Below are 11,130 nucleotides of genomic sequence, written 5' to 3'. Positions count from 1 at the left end.
AGGTGGATATGATGATGTCGCTTTGACTTGATGGATCGTCGTCGGCAGTGTTGAACCCAAGGCAAGCTTGCAAGCTCTCGCGAGTATATAGGCATGTAGGCTTCGATGAGATCAGAGGAATGGCTGGCAGCTCGAAGGGCTCTGATGACTGCGTCGCTGCTGAACGCCATCCCGACAGCAAAAATTCAAAATAAAACAAATTGAAACGGCTCTCACACAACACAAATCTGTGTACTGTAATCAGATAACGGCACGTCTCCGAACTCCCCGGCAAGACAGAGACCATTCGGACCGCTGCGGTCGCACTGCAACAGCTACTACCGGGATCAAGTACCCGGCTGACCTCGCCAGTCTTTGACGACGCTGCAGCGTGACTCGGCTGCTGTTCTTCTCGGAGCCGCAACCAAGCGTGTTGTTGCTTGATTGGTCCGGGACGCCTCGGAAAGGGGTCGATACAGGCGAGAGAAGTGACGACATCATCGGCATTATGCTCCAGACACGATGAGCGGGTCGGTTATAGTTTGCTTCGTGTTCACGAAAGAATGACAAGCGCCTGGTGGCTCGAGCGCCACACACCTCTTCTGGGTCGTTCGCAGATTCCCTTTTGCGCAGGTTCCGACGGACATAGCTTCGGTCCCCTCTCCCGAAGAGTCAAGATGTGGCTAAGGCTTTGTTCGCAAAGACCGACTTTACCTGCATCCCCTCAAATCTGCACATCGCTGCTGCACTGCGTCGGCAGTGCGTCGCATGCTGCGTCCGATGTCTTTGCATTGTCCCCCACGCTGAGAACCATTTGGGCCGGCCCAAATGGGTCTTCACCCGTTTTAATTAATTAATTTATCGTTTTTGGGTTTTTCTACCATTTCCACAATTTTCCGGATTGCCGAACGGAAGGGGTTCACCCAGAGTCGCCATAAGTGGTTGGTGCTGCATCAGGTAACGGCATTTGTTGCCTCGAAAAGGTGCCGAGCAACGCAGCAAGCTGCAGTGTATACTCGACTGGTCATACTCTCGCGTCACAATAGGATAGCGAAACACGAGTTATCTCTTTGGCTTTGCTCTGACGGAGAAGACCGGTGTGCCGAACCGAGCCCAAGCTAACCTGATTGCACTAGTTGTGAAAGGGGTGGAGGGACATGCTCAAAGCTCGCTTCTTAAGCCCAGCACGATCCCCGTCGAAGATGTCGGCCGGAGCGGCAATCGATCTTCTTCCACTCTCCGTCCTTTGACTCCTCTTCACATGCAAGCTTTTCGAAAGCCAAAGAAGTCTCAAGAGCCTGGACGTACTCAGGCCACCTGTATAGCTGTACTGCTGCCTTAGGAAGTTTTTTTATAATACTGAGAGATAGTACTTCAGCCGGGCTTTCTGCGTCGTCGAAACCACCCTCTCTCGAAGCACTTCTTCGAACCACTCTCGCCCTTCATGACCTCGTCTCCGTTGACGTATCTCGCGGCTGACCCTTCCGCAGAGCTAAGTGGGGTCTATCATCTCGTGCTGAATCGACCACAGGCGCGCAATGCCATCTCGCGCGCTTTACTCCAAGACATTGTACAATGTCTGGCAGCATTGCTTCACAAGATCACCGAGCCTAGCTCGCAGAACTCGATGCCACGCGTCCTCATCCTTCGGGCCGAAGGACCGACCTTCTGTGCTGGTGCAGATCTAAAGGAGAGGAGGCATATGTCGGACAACGAAGTGGTCCACTTTCTGCAAGATGTCAGGCAGATGCTCGATGAGTTCGAGAGGCTGCCAATACCCACTCTTGCCGCGATCGAAGGACCGGCCCTAGGTGGAGGACTGGAGCTGGCTTTGGCTTGCGATTTTCGCATTGCAGGTGAGTTGGTCAGGCCCAGAGATGTCATGAGTGACTGTACTTCGCTGACGACAAGCATCCTCGTCCCTGTCCGATTGGCTCTGATCATCAACAGCTGCCTCGGTGGACAAGATTGGATTCCCGGAAGTCAAGCTAGGCATCATCCCCGGGGCAGGCGGAACCCAAAGAGCTCCACGAATCATAGGCATGGTGAGTGTCCTGTCCTGTCTGTGCCTCTTGTTCATGACCAAAGAATCCTAATATCCTTCGCCTCTATTCTGTCAATCCTTGCAGCAACGAGCAAAAGAGCTTATCTATACCGGCGCCCAGCTTGATGCGTCGCAAGCCAAAGAGCTTGGTCTCATCGACCATGTCTCTCCAGGTTCGTCCTGCTTGGAGCTGTGTCAGGCGCTAGCCAAGCAGATGATCCCCTCCGCGCCTCTCGCCCTTCGAGCTGCAAAGATGGCCATCAGTATGGGCACCAACGTGGAGCTGACCCGAGGGCTTGATCTAGAGTGGGCCTGTTACGAGCCCTTGCTCGAGAGTAAGGACCGCAGAGAGGCGCTGGATGCCTTTCACCAAAAGCGAAAGCCAATTTTTATCGGAAAGTAGCATCGTGGCCGTCGCTCAGATATGACACCATCAGAATCGAAAGACTCCCTCCTGCTCAGTAACAAAATCAAGCGTGAGGGCGACGTGCGAGCAAGCGATACAAATCTGAATTGCACGTCAACTGAGAAGTGCGAACGAAGCTCGACCTGATGGAAGGAGTTGTTAGCTTCACTCGAGGATGCCTTCCTCCAGGAAGCGGTCGCGTCGCAAGACGAAGAATACCGCGCGCTTGTGGGGCAGCTCAACTTCCTTTCGGATTTCTTGCGGCAGGAAGGTAGCCAACAGGGGAATTATGTCGAGATCGTAGCGGGGCTCACCAACGACGACCTCTGTTCGGGGGTCACGAAGGAAGCAAGCGTGCTTGAGCGACACCATGCAAGCTGTGAAGCGGTGCTTGCCACGGAACTTCTCCTCGCCGATGAGGAGGTGGGTGCCTTGATCGTAGTTGCCCAAGCCGCCAACAAAAGCGGCCATCCCGTCTTCTTTGCTCCAGACCATCTCGCCGTATCCCGCCGGGACGCCGTCCCAGAGAACAAGGACCCCCATGGCGTGAGGATCAGCATTTTTCTCCTCGATGTACTTGCTGTGCTTCTCTTCGGGCCCCTTTTCACGCCATCCGTGATTGACCCGATCGCTGTTTTGCCACCTGCAGTACGCTTCGAAATGCTGCGAGTTCGACCTATCGATATGCACCAGCTCGAGGTGTTGGGAGCAGGAGAAGACGTAGCGAGAGTAGACCACAGAGCCGGGAGCCGGCTTGGGCGGTCGCAACGGGTGCATCGCGAGGACGGGCGGAGAAGTGCTCTGGGTAAACGCGGAGACATACGGGAAGAGACCATTCGAGGGCACAGGGGTCTGCAGCCAGTGAAGATCGGAGGGTGCACCAGCTCCTTGCCAGAAAGCATTGCGATCGAGGAGGACGAGGTCTGCGTCGGTGGGCGAAGCAAAGCACAAACCGACAGCAACTAGATGCGATTGCTGTCGAACCGCACCTTGGCCTTGGAACAACACAGGGAGACGATCAGACCACTTGTGTCGGATCCAAACTGGCATCGGGAGAGGCAATCAGCAATTCATGCCATGGTCAGTTCGTGTGAAGACAAAACCCCGGCTGCTTTGAGACTTGACATACAGGCATAGATGGCAGCCCAGATTACCCTGAGTGGATCACTGGTCTCATTGAGGAGCTCGAAGGCCCATGCGTGTTGAAAGGTGGCCCGTTCCTCGTTGACAACGCCGTGCAAGCTCGTCTTGGCAAGACGATCCAACTTGACCCATCTGGCCACAGCATTGAAGGCATCTTGTTCAGCCTGTACGATCGAGATCGTGATCGTAGTCTCGGACGCATTGATGGAATCCTCGTCCGATTCGACGTCGACGTCGACTTGAACCCTGACGCGAACCTGGCGACCAGGCAAGGTGAAGAGGTGCTCTCCGCGTGCGAGAAACACTCTCTCATCCTTGCGTGGACAGAACGTCGCGCGTAGGCCTGGCTGACGCACTGCCGGGCTCGCGGAAATGGTCTGAGGATTCGTCATTTCGGTGTCGGAAAGTGGGAACACGAGCTTGTGCGCGAGTCTTGAGGGGAAGAGGACGGTCAGTCGAGCATTCGACGATACGGCCCTTTTTCTACAAAAGAGACTCGACAAAGCTCACGCTGAAAGCTGAGGCTTCGACAAAGTCCACTTTGTCGTCAAGTTCCGAGGTCGAACCACGCTGCGACGAGGTGTGCTGCATTATGGACAAGTCATTGTGCCGGCACAGGCGAGCAAAGTCCTCGCGAATCCGCAAGAAAGGAGCCCCTCGTGAACTTTACCGGAAACTGTGTGAGTCCTCTCAGGAAGCCCCCACGCTGATCGAGGTCCGCTCGAGAGTCCTATGAACAATGCAGGATGACCTCGCACCACTGTGCTCGCCATACGAAGCGCTGACACCCACCATGCCTTTGCCCCTGCTTCACGCAGGACTTTTTCTTTTTCAAGCCATTTTTGTTTTTACTTTTTCCGTTGTTGTCTTTTTGCCTTTTTCCATTTTTGCATGGTCCATTTTTGCATGGATGATCCGGAAATTCGGGTCCGTCCGACCCGAAGCGGCTCGTCTAAGCGCGTGGAAGCCGAGGGTGTGCATTAGCGCGTTTGCCAAGGAATGGCGCTTATGCACGATCGACTCGAGCACATGCTTTGACTTTATCAGATCGCGCTACTTAATCTGATAACATTGTCCGCTGCGCGGCTTCCATCGTTGCGCCCCAGCCACAAAATTTCGGCTATATCGGCTGCCTGCCACCGTAATCTGATTGGTACCTTGCACTCCGAATTGACCCGTGAGCTGCAATGACCTCGTGACGCTCACGCCGTTCAAAGACGTGAAAAGGGCCAAATTCTCCGTCGACGAGAGCACACTCGGCTAAAGCGGCAGAAGACTGTACATCGCAATACTGTACAGCCGAATTGGAGGGCCGACCCATTGCAGGCGCAGGCAAATGATGTTCTCGTGGGAACCGATGCCAGGCTAGTTCAACTGTCTTTCAACAACGGGGACTAGGCGAGCTCCTGTTTCCGGTTGTCTGAAACATGCCATACCATGCACCATTTTCAAAAGACGGTCGTCGCTACTCCACGGTCTGCAGCAAATTGACCATCGACGACGTTCTGAGCTGCTTAAAGTACATCTGCAGAAGGAAGAAAAAAAGAAAAAAAGCCACTCTGGACGAGGTTGAAAAACCTGGGTACCGGTTGACTTTGGGCGGCGTCCTGAATGCCTCAATCCTGCCTCTGTCCCTCTGCAGAGCCTGTAAGCAAGTAGACGAGAGAGAACCGTCGTTGGAATATCTTCGAGATTTGTATCCTCGCTTGACTTTCAACGCCTTTCCGGTCTGCAGACGAACTTTTTTTTTGTTCGACAAAGGTAAGTCGGCTTGCTTGACGAGTTGGACTAGGAATGCGCTTTTTCAATTTCCTTGAGTGCGATCGATTCACACCGCACTAGCTGCCTTCTGTACCTGACACACAGCAATTGGCCGCTTTCCACTCAGACGTTGTCTGCGATCCGACATAGCTTCGTGAACGGGAAGACTCTTCTGGCCGCACACAGTCGAAGCGAAGCGAAGCACCGCGAAGAAACATCGTCTCCAAGCCGTCGCCCGCGGTCTGATACCTGTCAGGCTATACGGTCTTTCCCGTCTTAACTCAGCAACACGATTCAGTCCGTCTCGCCACCAGCTTCGTCAAGATACGCAAAGTCATCTTCTCGTAAGAGCTCAAAACAGGGCACTCGGCTTTTCCTCGTTGAACGCCATGGCGACTGTGGACGAAAAGCAAGCGATCCGGTCGCAACCTGATCCAACATCCCAGGATCCCGAGCAGGCCCAGACGCCACCTTTGACGGTTGAGCCATGGGAGCCGCGAGCATGGTGGAAAAGGGTCCCCTTCTTGAGCACTCGGGTGCGTCCTATCATCTCGGCGCTGGATCCCCAGCATCCTAACGCAAAGATGACTCCGGAAGCAACTGCCAACTGGTTCTCGCTCTGCTGCTTTGCCTGGATCGATCCGATCCTCACCGCGGGCTATACACGCCCTATGGAGAAAAATGATCTCTATCTTCTTCCGCCGGACCGCTGCTCAGACCGCCTCGGCGCTCAGCTACTGACTGCACTCGACGAAAGGCAGAAGCAGAGACGCGCGGCGATCAGCGATGATTCGAAAAAGGAGGACAAGCCTGCCAAGATCCCGTCCTTGATGTGGGCCATGAATGACATCGTCTTTCGCTACTTTTGGATTGGCGGCTTCCTCAAGCTTCTCGCCGACATTGGCACCATCACAAGTCCACTGCTTCTTCGAGCTCTCATCAACTTCGGTCGAGACTCGTACAAGCTCAGAAACGATCAAGGCCAAGCCCCTCCCATTGGACAGGGGGTGGGTCTTGCCATCGGCTTGTTCCTGGTTCAGGCCTTGTGCGTCTTTCTCAACGTCCACGCCTTCAATCGCGGCTTTGGAACGGGCATCATTCTGCGTGGAGCGCTCATCCAGGCCATCTTTCAGCGCGGCATGAATCTGTCGACGCGAGCGAGAACCACAGGCGGTCTCGGAGTCAGCAAGCTCGTCACGCTCATCAGTGCGGACGCTACGCGTATCGACTATGCGGGTCAGTTCTTCCACATGGCCTGGACGAGCGCCGTGCAGATCGTCATCTGCATAGCTCTCCTCCTTTGGAGTCTCAAGTACAGTGCGCTGCCTGGCATTGCCGTGCTGGTGCTTATGAGTCCAGTACAGACCGTCATCACCAAGCGGCTCTTTGTACTGCGCAAGAAGAGCATGGTGTGGACCGATAAGCGCAACAAGGCCGTCAACGAGGTTGTCGGAGGCATCCGCGTCGTCAAGCAGTTCGCGTGGGAACAGCCGTACTCGGATCGCGTCGCCGAGCTGCGCAAGAAAGAGATGGCTTTTCATCGCGTTCGGCTCTACCTGCGATCGCTCAACCTCGCTCTCGCCTTCGCTACGCCCACCATCGCCACTGTGCTCAGCTTCGTCACCTATGCTCTTGTGGGAAACGAGCTGGATGCTGCAATCCTGTTTTCCTCGCTCTCGTTCTTCACCCTGCTTCGCACTCCTCTGCAATTCTTGCCTATCGCATGGAACGCCGTCGTTGATGCCAAGAATGCGGCTGATCGTATCGAAAAGGTATTTGACGCCGAGATTCAGCATGATCAGATTGTTCGCGATCCTGCCGCCGAGGATGCCATCAAGCTTCAAGATGCTAGCTTCACTTGGGAGACGACACCATTCGCAGCCACGACAGAGACGGTGGCGACGCTCGATGCACTTGACTTGACAGTCCCGCGTGGGGCGCTCTGCGCCGTCGTCGGCGGTGTCGGTAGCGGCAAGAGCTCCCTTGTTTCTGCGCTAGCCGGCGAGATGCGACAGACCCAAGGCAAAGTGACACTCGCTTCTTCGACAGCCGTGTGTGCACAGACTGCGTGGATCCAGAGCACCACGATTCGCAACAACATTGTCTTTGGCAACGTCTTTGATCCAGAACGCTACCGATACGTTCTCGACAAGTGCTGTCTTCTTCCAGATCTTGCCACGCTCGCCGAAGGAGATCAGACTATCGTAGGCGAGAAGGGCGTGTCGCTATCTGGAGGCCAGAAGCAGCGTCTCAACATTGCACGCGCGCTCTACCACAACAGCGAGATTGTGCTCCTGGACGATTGCCTTTCCGCGCTAGACGCGCGCGTGGGAGCCGACATCTTCGCCAACGTCATCGCTGGCCCTGCATTGCAGGGAAAAACACGCCTGCTGGTAACGCATTCACTCAACGTCCTGCGTTCTTGTGACTGGCTCGTGTACATGGAGAACGGTCGCATTGCAGAGCAAGGTACCTACGACGAGCTTGTCGGAAGCAAGAGCCGTGTGGCTGAACTTGTTTTGAAGCACACGAAAGATCAGAACGACCAATCCAAAGACGAAGTCGGCGAGTCATCCGAGGGCGATCCGGACGCAAGGGCAGGATCGATCCTCGGATCGCACCCGGAAGACAATCTAGCACGGCTTCGCAAGGACGGCGGTGCATCTTCAATCAGCTCCACAGTCACTATGGAGGACGATCGCAAGCCGGACCTGTCCTCTGATCGGTCCGACAAAGAGGTGGAGAAGAAAACGGAAAACGAGGTCAAAAGCAAAGCGTTGATGCAGGATGAAGAGCGATCGAGTGGATCCGTCTCGAGGGCCACCTATCTGTCGTACCTCAATGCTGCGCCTCTTTCCGTCCTTTTGCCCCTCTTTGTGCTGGCAGTGCTGGTGTTTCAAGGCTCCACGATCATGTCCCCCGTGTGGCTAATGTGGTGGCAAAGGGGTACGTTTGGCCTGCAGCAAGGCGTCTGTATGGGAGTGTACGCCATCTTCGGCATCACTCAGTCACTCGGACTGCTCAGCATGGGCATCATCTTCTCGACCTTCACCATCAAGTCGGCGACCACGCTGCACCATCGAGCCCTCCAACGCGTGCTGCACGCTCCATTTTCGTTCTTCGACACGACACCACAGGGACGCATCACGCATCGCTTCAGCAAGGACATGGATACGCTCGACAACATCATTGGCGAAGCGATGCGCACGCTCATCGGCACGGTTGTACAGGTGGTTGGATCGATCGTCTTGATCGCCATCCTGACGCCTTATTTCTTGATCCCGGTTGCTGTGATTTTGGTGCTGTACTTCTGGATCGCGGCCTACTATCGCTCGACGGCTCGGGAGCTGCGCCGCATCGATGCGGGTCTGCGTTCGAGCATGCACGAGCATTTCAGCGAGTCGCTGCATGGACTGGTCACGATTCGAGCCTTTGGTCAGGTCGACGCCTTTGTTGCCGAAAATTGTCGCCGTATCGACAACCAGAATCGCGCGTACTGGCTGGCGCAGACGTGCCAGCGTTGGCTTTCGACGCGACTGGACTTTCTAGGTTCGCTGCTCATCCTGTCAGTCGCGATCCTGGTGGTGGCGAGTCGGTTCGACATCAGCCCCGGAGAGTCGGGTGTGGCTCTTTCTTACATCCTCACTGCACAGAGCATCTTCGGGTGGATGATCCGACACGCTGCGGAGCTGGAGAACAACATGAGCGCCGTCGAGCGTGTCCTGCACTACGCCAACCACATCGAGCAGGAGAAACCGTATCACGTTCCTCAGGTCGACCAGGCGCTGGCTGCTCGAGAATGGCCGGAACGGGGAGAGATTCGATTCGACCAGGTCGAAGCTCGGTACACCATGTCTGGACACAACGTCCTCGATAGGCTGGATCTGCATATAAAGGCTGGAGAGAAGATCGCCTTTTGCGGACGCACAGGGGCTGGCAAGAGCACCTTGGTCACCACTCTGCTACGCACGCTGGAGCTGAGCGGTGGCAGCATCACTGTGGACGGCATTGACATCGCCACAATGGGTCTCCATCGTCTGCGAAGTTCCATCTCGCTCATTCCCCAAGATGCCGTGATCTACAGCGGCACGCTGCGATACAACCTCGACCCGCTTGGCGAATGCGACGACGCTACGCTGCACGATGCCCTGCAACGCACCAGCTTGACCGATCTGGCGCTGGACATGACCATCACCGAGGAAGGTGGCAATCTGTCTGCGGGCCAACGCTCGCTCATCTCCCTCGCCCGAGCCATGGTGCGAAAGACTCGCATTGTGATCCTAGACGAAGCGACGGCCAATATCGATCAGCAGACCGACATGCAGATTCAGGAGGTACTCAAGACCGAGTTCGACTCGATCACCACGCTCACGGTGGCTCATCGGATCCGGACTATCTTGCACTCGGATCGTGTCTGCGTGCTGGACAAGGGCCACATTGTCGAGATTGGCCCGCCTGCCGAGCTTTGGAGACGTGAAAAGGGGCCATTCAGAGCTCTCTGCGACAGCGCAAACGTTCACTTCAAAGATGGGCAGTGGCATTGAACTGACAATGTATCAGAACGAACGCAGCGACCGTTTGCAATATACAGTATTCAAAATAAGCTCGATGAGGTTGTCAGTTTCTCTCCTGGTTGCCGCACGATATAGAACCTGCGCAAGAAGCGAGGTCCTCCTTGATCAAGTATCGGAACAGTTCGGCTGCAAGCCAGAGTCAAATTTTATCAGATCGACTCTGAGCCGGGCTCAGTCGTCTGCTTATACTCGTAGACTCCAGCCTCGGCTATCCTGGTAAGATTTGTGCGCCGACCCTGTGATTGGGTTGCTTCCTATGCCCGAAAGCAAGGAGTTGCTCTGCCAAGAAAAATCGTCCCTCACCAATCCAGCGCTTTTGTTCTTGCTGCAGGCTCCGCATGGTCAAGTATGCTCTCAGCTGTCGGGTCTCACCTCGTCGTCGAGATGGATTTGTTGAGTGACTGATGCAAGAACAATAGCATGTCGGGAAACCGAAGCCTCGGGAAAGAAATTTTATAATAAAAGAATAATCCCTGTCCCTACAAAATCTGGGTGTCCTCTTCTTGTCTTTCCCTTTCGCCCATTTCTTGTACCGGTAAAAGAATTGCATTCTCTTTCGGCGTCGAAAGGAGCGCCACCTTCTTGCTTCGAATAGGGCTGACCAGGGCTATCCAGAAGGCGCTTACAGGCTTCTGGGCATACCGCGTGCTTTCGTGCATCCTCCCCCACTCTCACCGGTTCTATTTTATCAGATCAAAGATTTTTCCCCTTTCTCGTCGGCCTCTCTCGATCGATATTTCGGCGACACTGTCTTTTCGCCTTCGGACGATCACGGGACCACTTTAGCAAAGAGCCCCACCCAGTGTCGGGCTGGCTGCACTGTTTCAGTCATGCAAGTCCCCGAGAAGCCAATCAAGTGGCGAACGTCGAATGCGGCCCCAGCAAGCCCTTGCGGCTGTTGCAGTCGCCTGAATTGCTCTGCGCACACCTTTGAATTTACGACCACATATCCTTGCTCGGAAGTGATGGCCATCTAGCAGGTCTTAGTCACGCCATGCCGCAACACAACTGCTCTTCCGGTGTGGGTGCAAGACTGTCAACGCATGTAAGAGTTTGAGCGCGGGAAGAGCTCGGGAAAGCTCGGCTAGTCTGACTCGATGCTCAGTCGCCCAGTACCCTGTCCCGTGAGCGTCCTTCCACGAATGAACATTGCCGGGAGCACGAGGGGAGTGAGGAAGAAATTTTCTGCAAGGTACAGCCGACCTCCATGCTTGCTAAACACC

At 55.1% G+C, this 11,130-nt stretch overlaps 3 protein-coding genes across 3 annotated transcripts; 2 read left to right on the top strand and 1 right to left on the bottom strand.

Moving 5' to 3' along the window:
* Nucleotides 1–1,423: 1,423 nt before the first annotated feature.
* On the top strand, nt 1,424–2,426 carry PAN0_019d5868 (enoyl-CoA hydratase; the record flags this gene model as incomplete). Its single annotated transcript, XM_014798802.1, has 3 exons — nt 1,424–1,835; nt 1,930–2,024; nt 2,109–2,426. The coding sequence occupies 3 exons, from the start codon at nt 1,424–1,426 to the stop codon at nt 2,424–2,426; spliced, it is 825 nt and encodes a 274-aa protein (XP_014654288.1).
* A 168-nt stretch (nt 2,427–2,594) lies between these two features.
* PAN0_019c5867 (siderophore biosynthesis acetylase) lies at nt 2,595–4,163 on the bottom strand (the record flags this gene model as incomplete). The annotated part of the gene is made up of 3 exons (XM_014798801.1): nt 2,595–3,472; nt 3,559–3,991; nt 4,083–4,163. The coding sequence occupies 3 exons, from the start codon at nt 4,161–4,163 to the stop codon at nt 2,595–2,597; spliced, it is 1,392 nt and encodes a 463-aa protein (XP_014654287.1).
* Nucleotides 4,164–5,722: 1,559 nt separating this feature from the next.
* PAN0_019d5866 (ABC transporter family protein) lies at nt 5,723–9,877 on the top strand (the record flags this gene model as incomplete). The annotated part of the gene is made up of 1 exon (XM_014798800.1): nt 5,723–9,877. The coding sequence occupies one exon, from the start codon at nt 5,723–5,725 to the stop codon at nt 9,875–9,877; it is 4,155 nt and encodes a 1,384-aa protein (XP_014654286.1).
* Between the last annotated feature and the right edge of the window lie 1,253 nt (nt 9,878–11,130).

Source organism: Moesziomyces antarcticus (genome assembly GCF_000747765.1).
Source record: "Moesziomyces antarcticus DNA, scaffold: scaffold_v10019, strain JCM 10317, whole genome shotgun sequence".
Taxonomy (NCBI): domain Eukaryota; kingdom Fungi; phylum Basidiomycota; class Ustilaginomycetes; order Ustilaginales; family Ustilaginaceae; genus Moesziomyces; species Moesziomyces antarcticus.
Note: the sequence above shows the minus strand (reverse complement) of the source record. Positions and strands in the feature narration are given on the sequence as shown.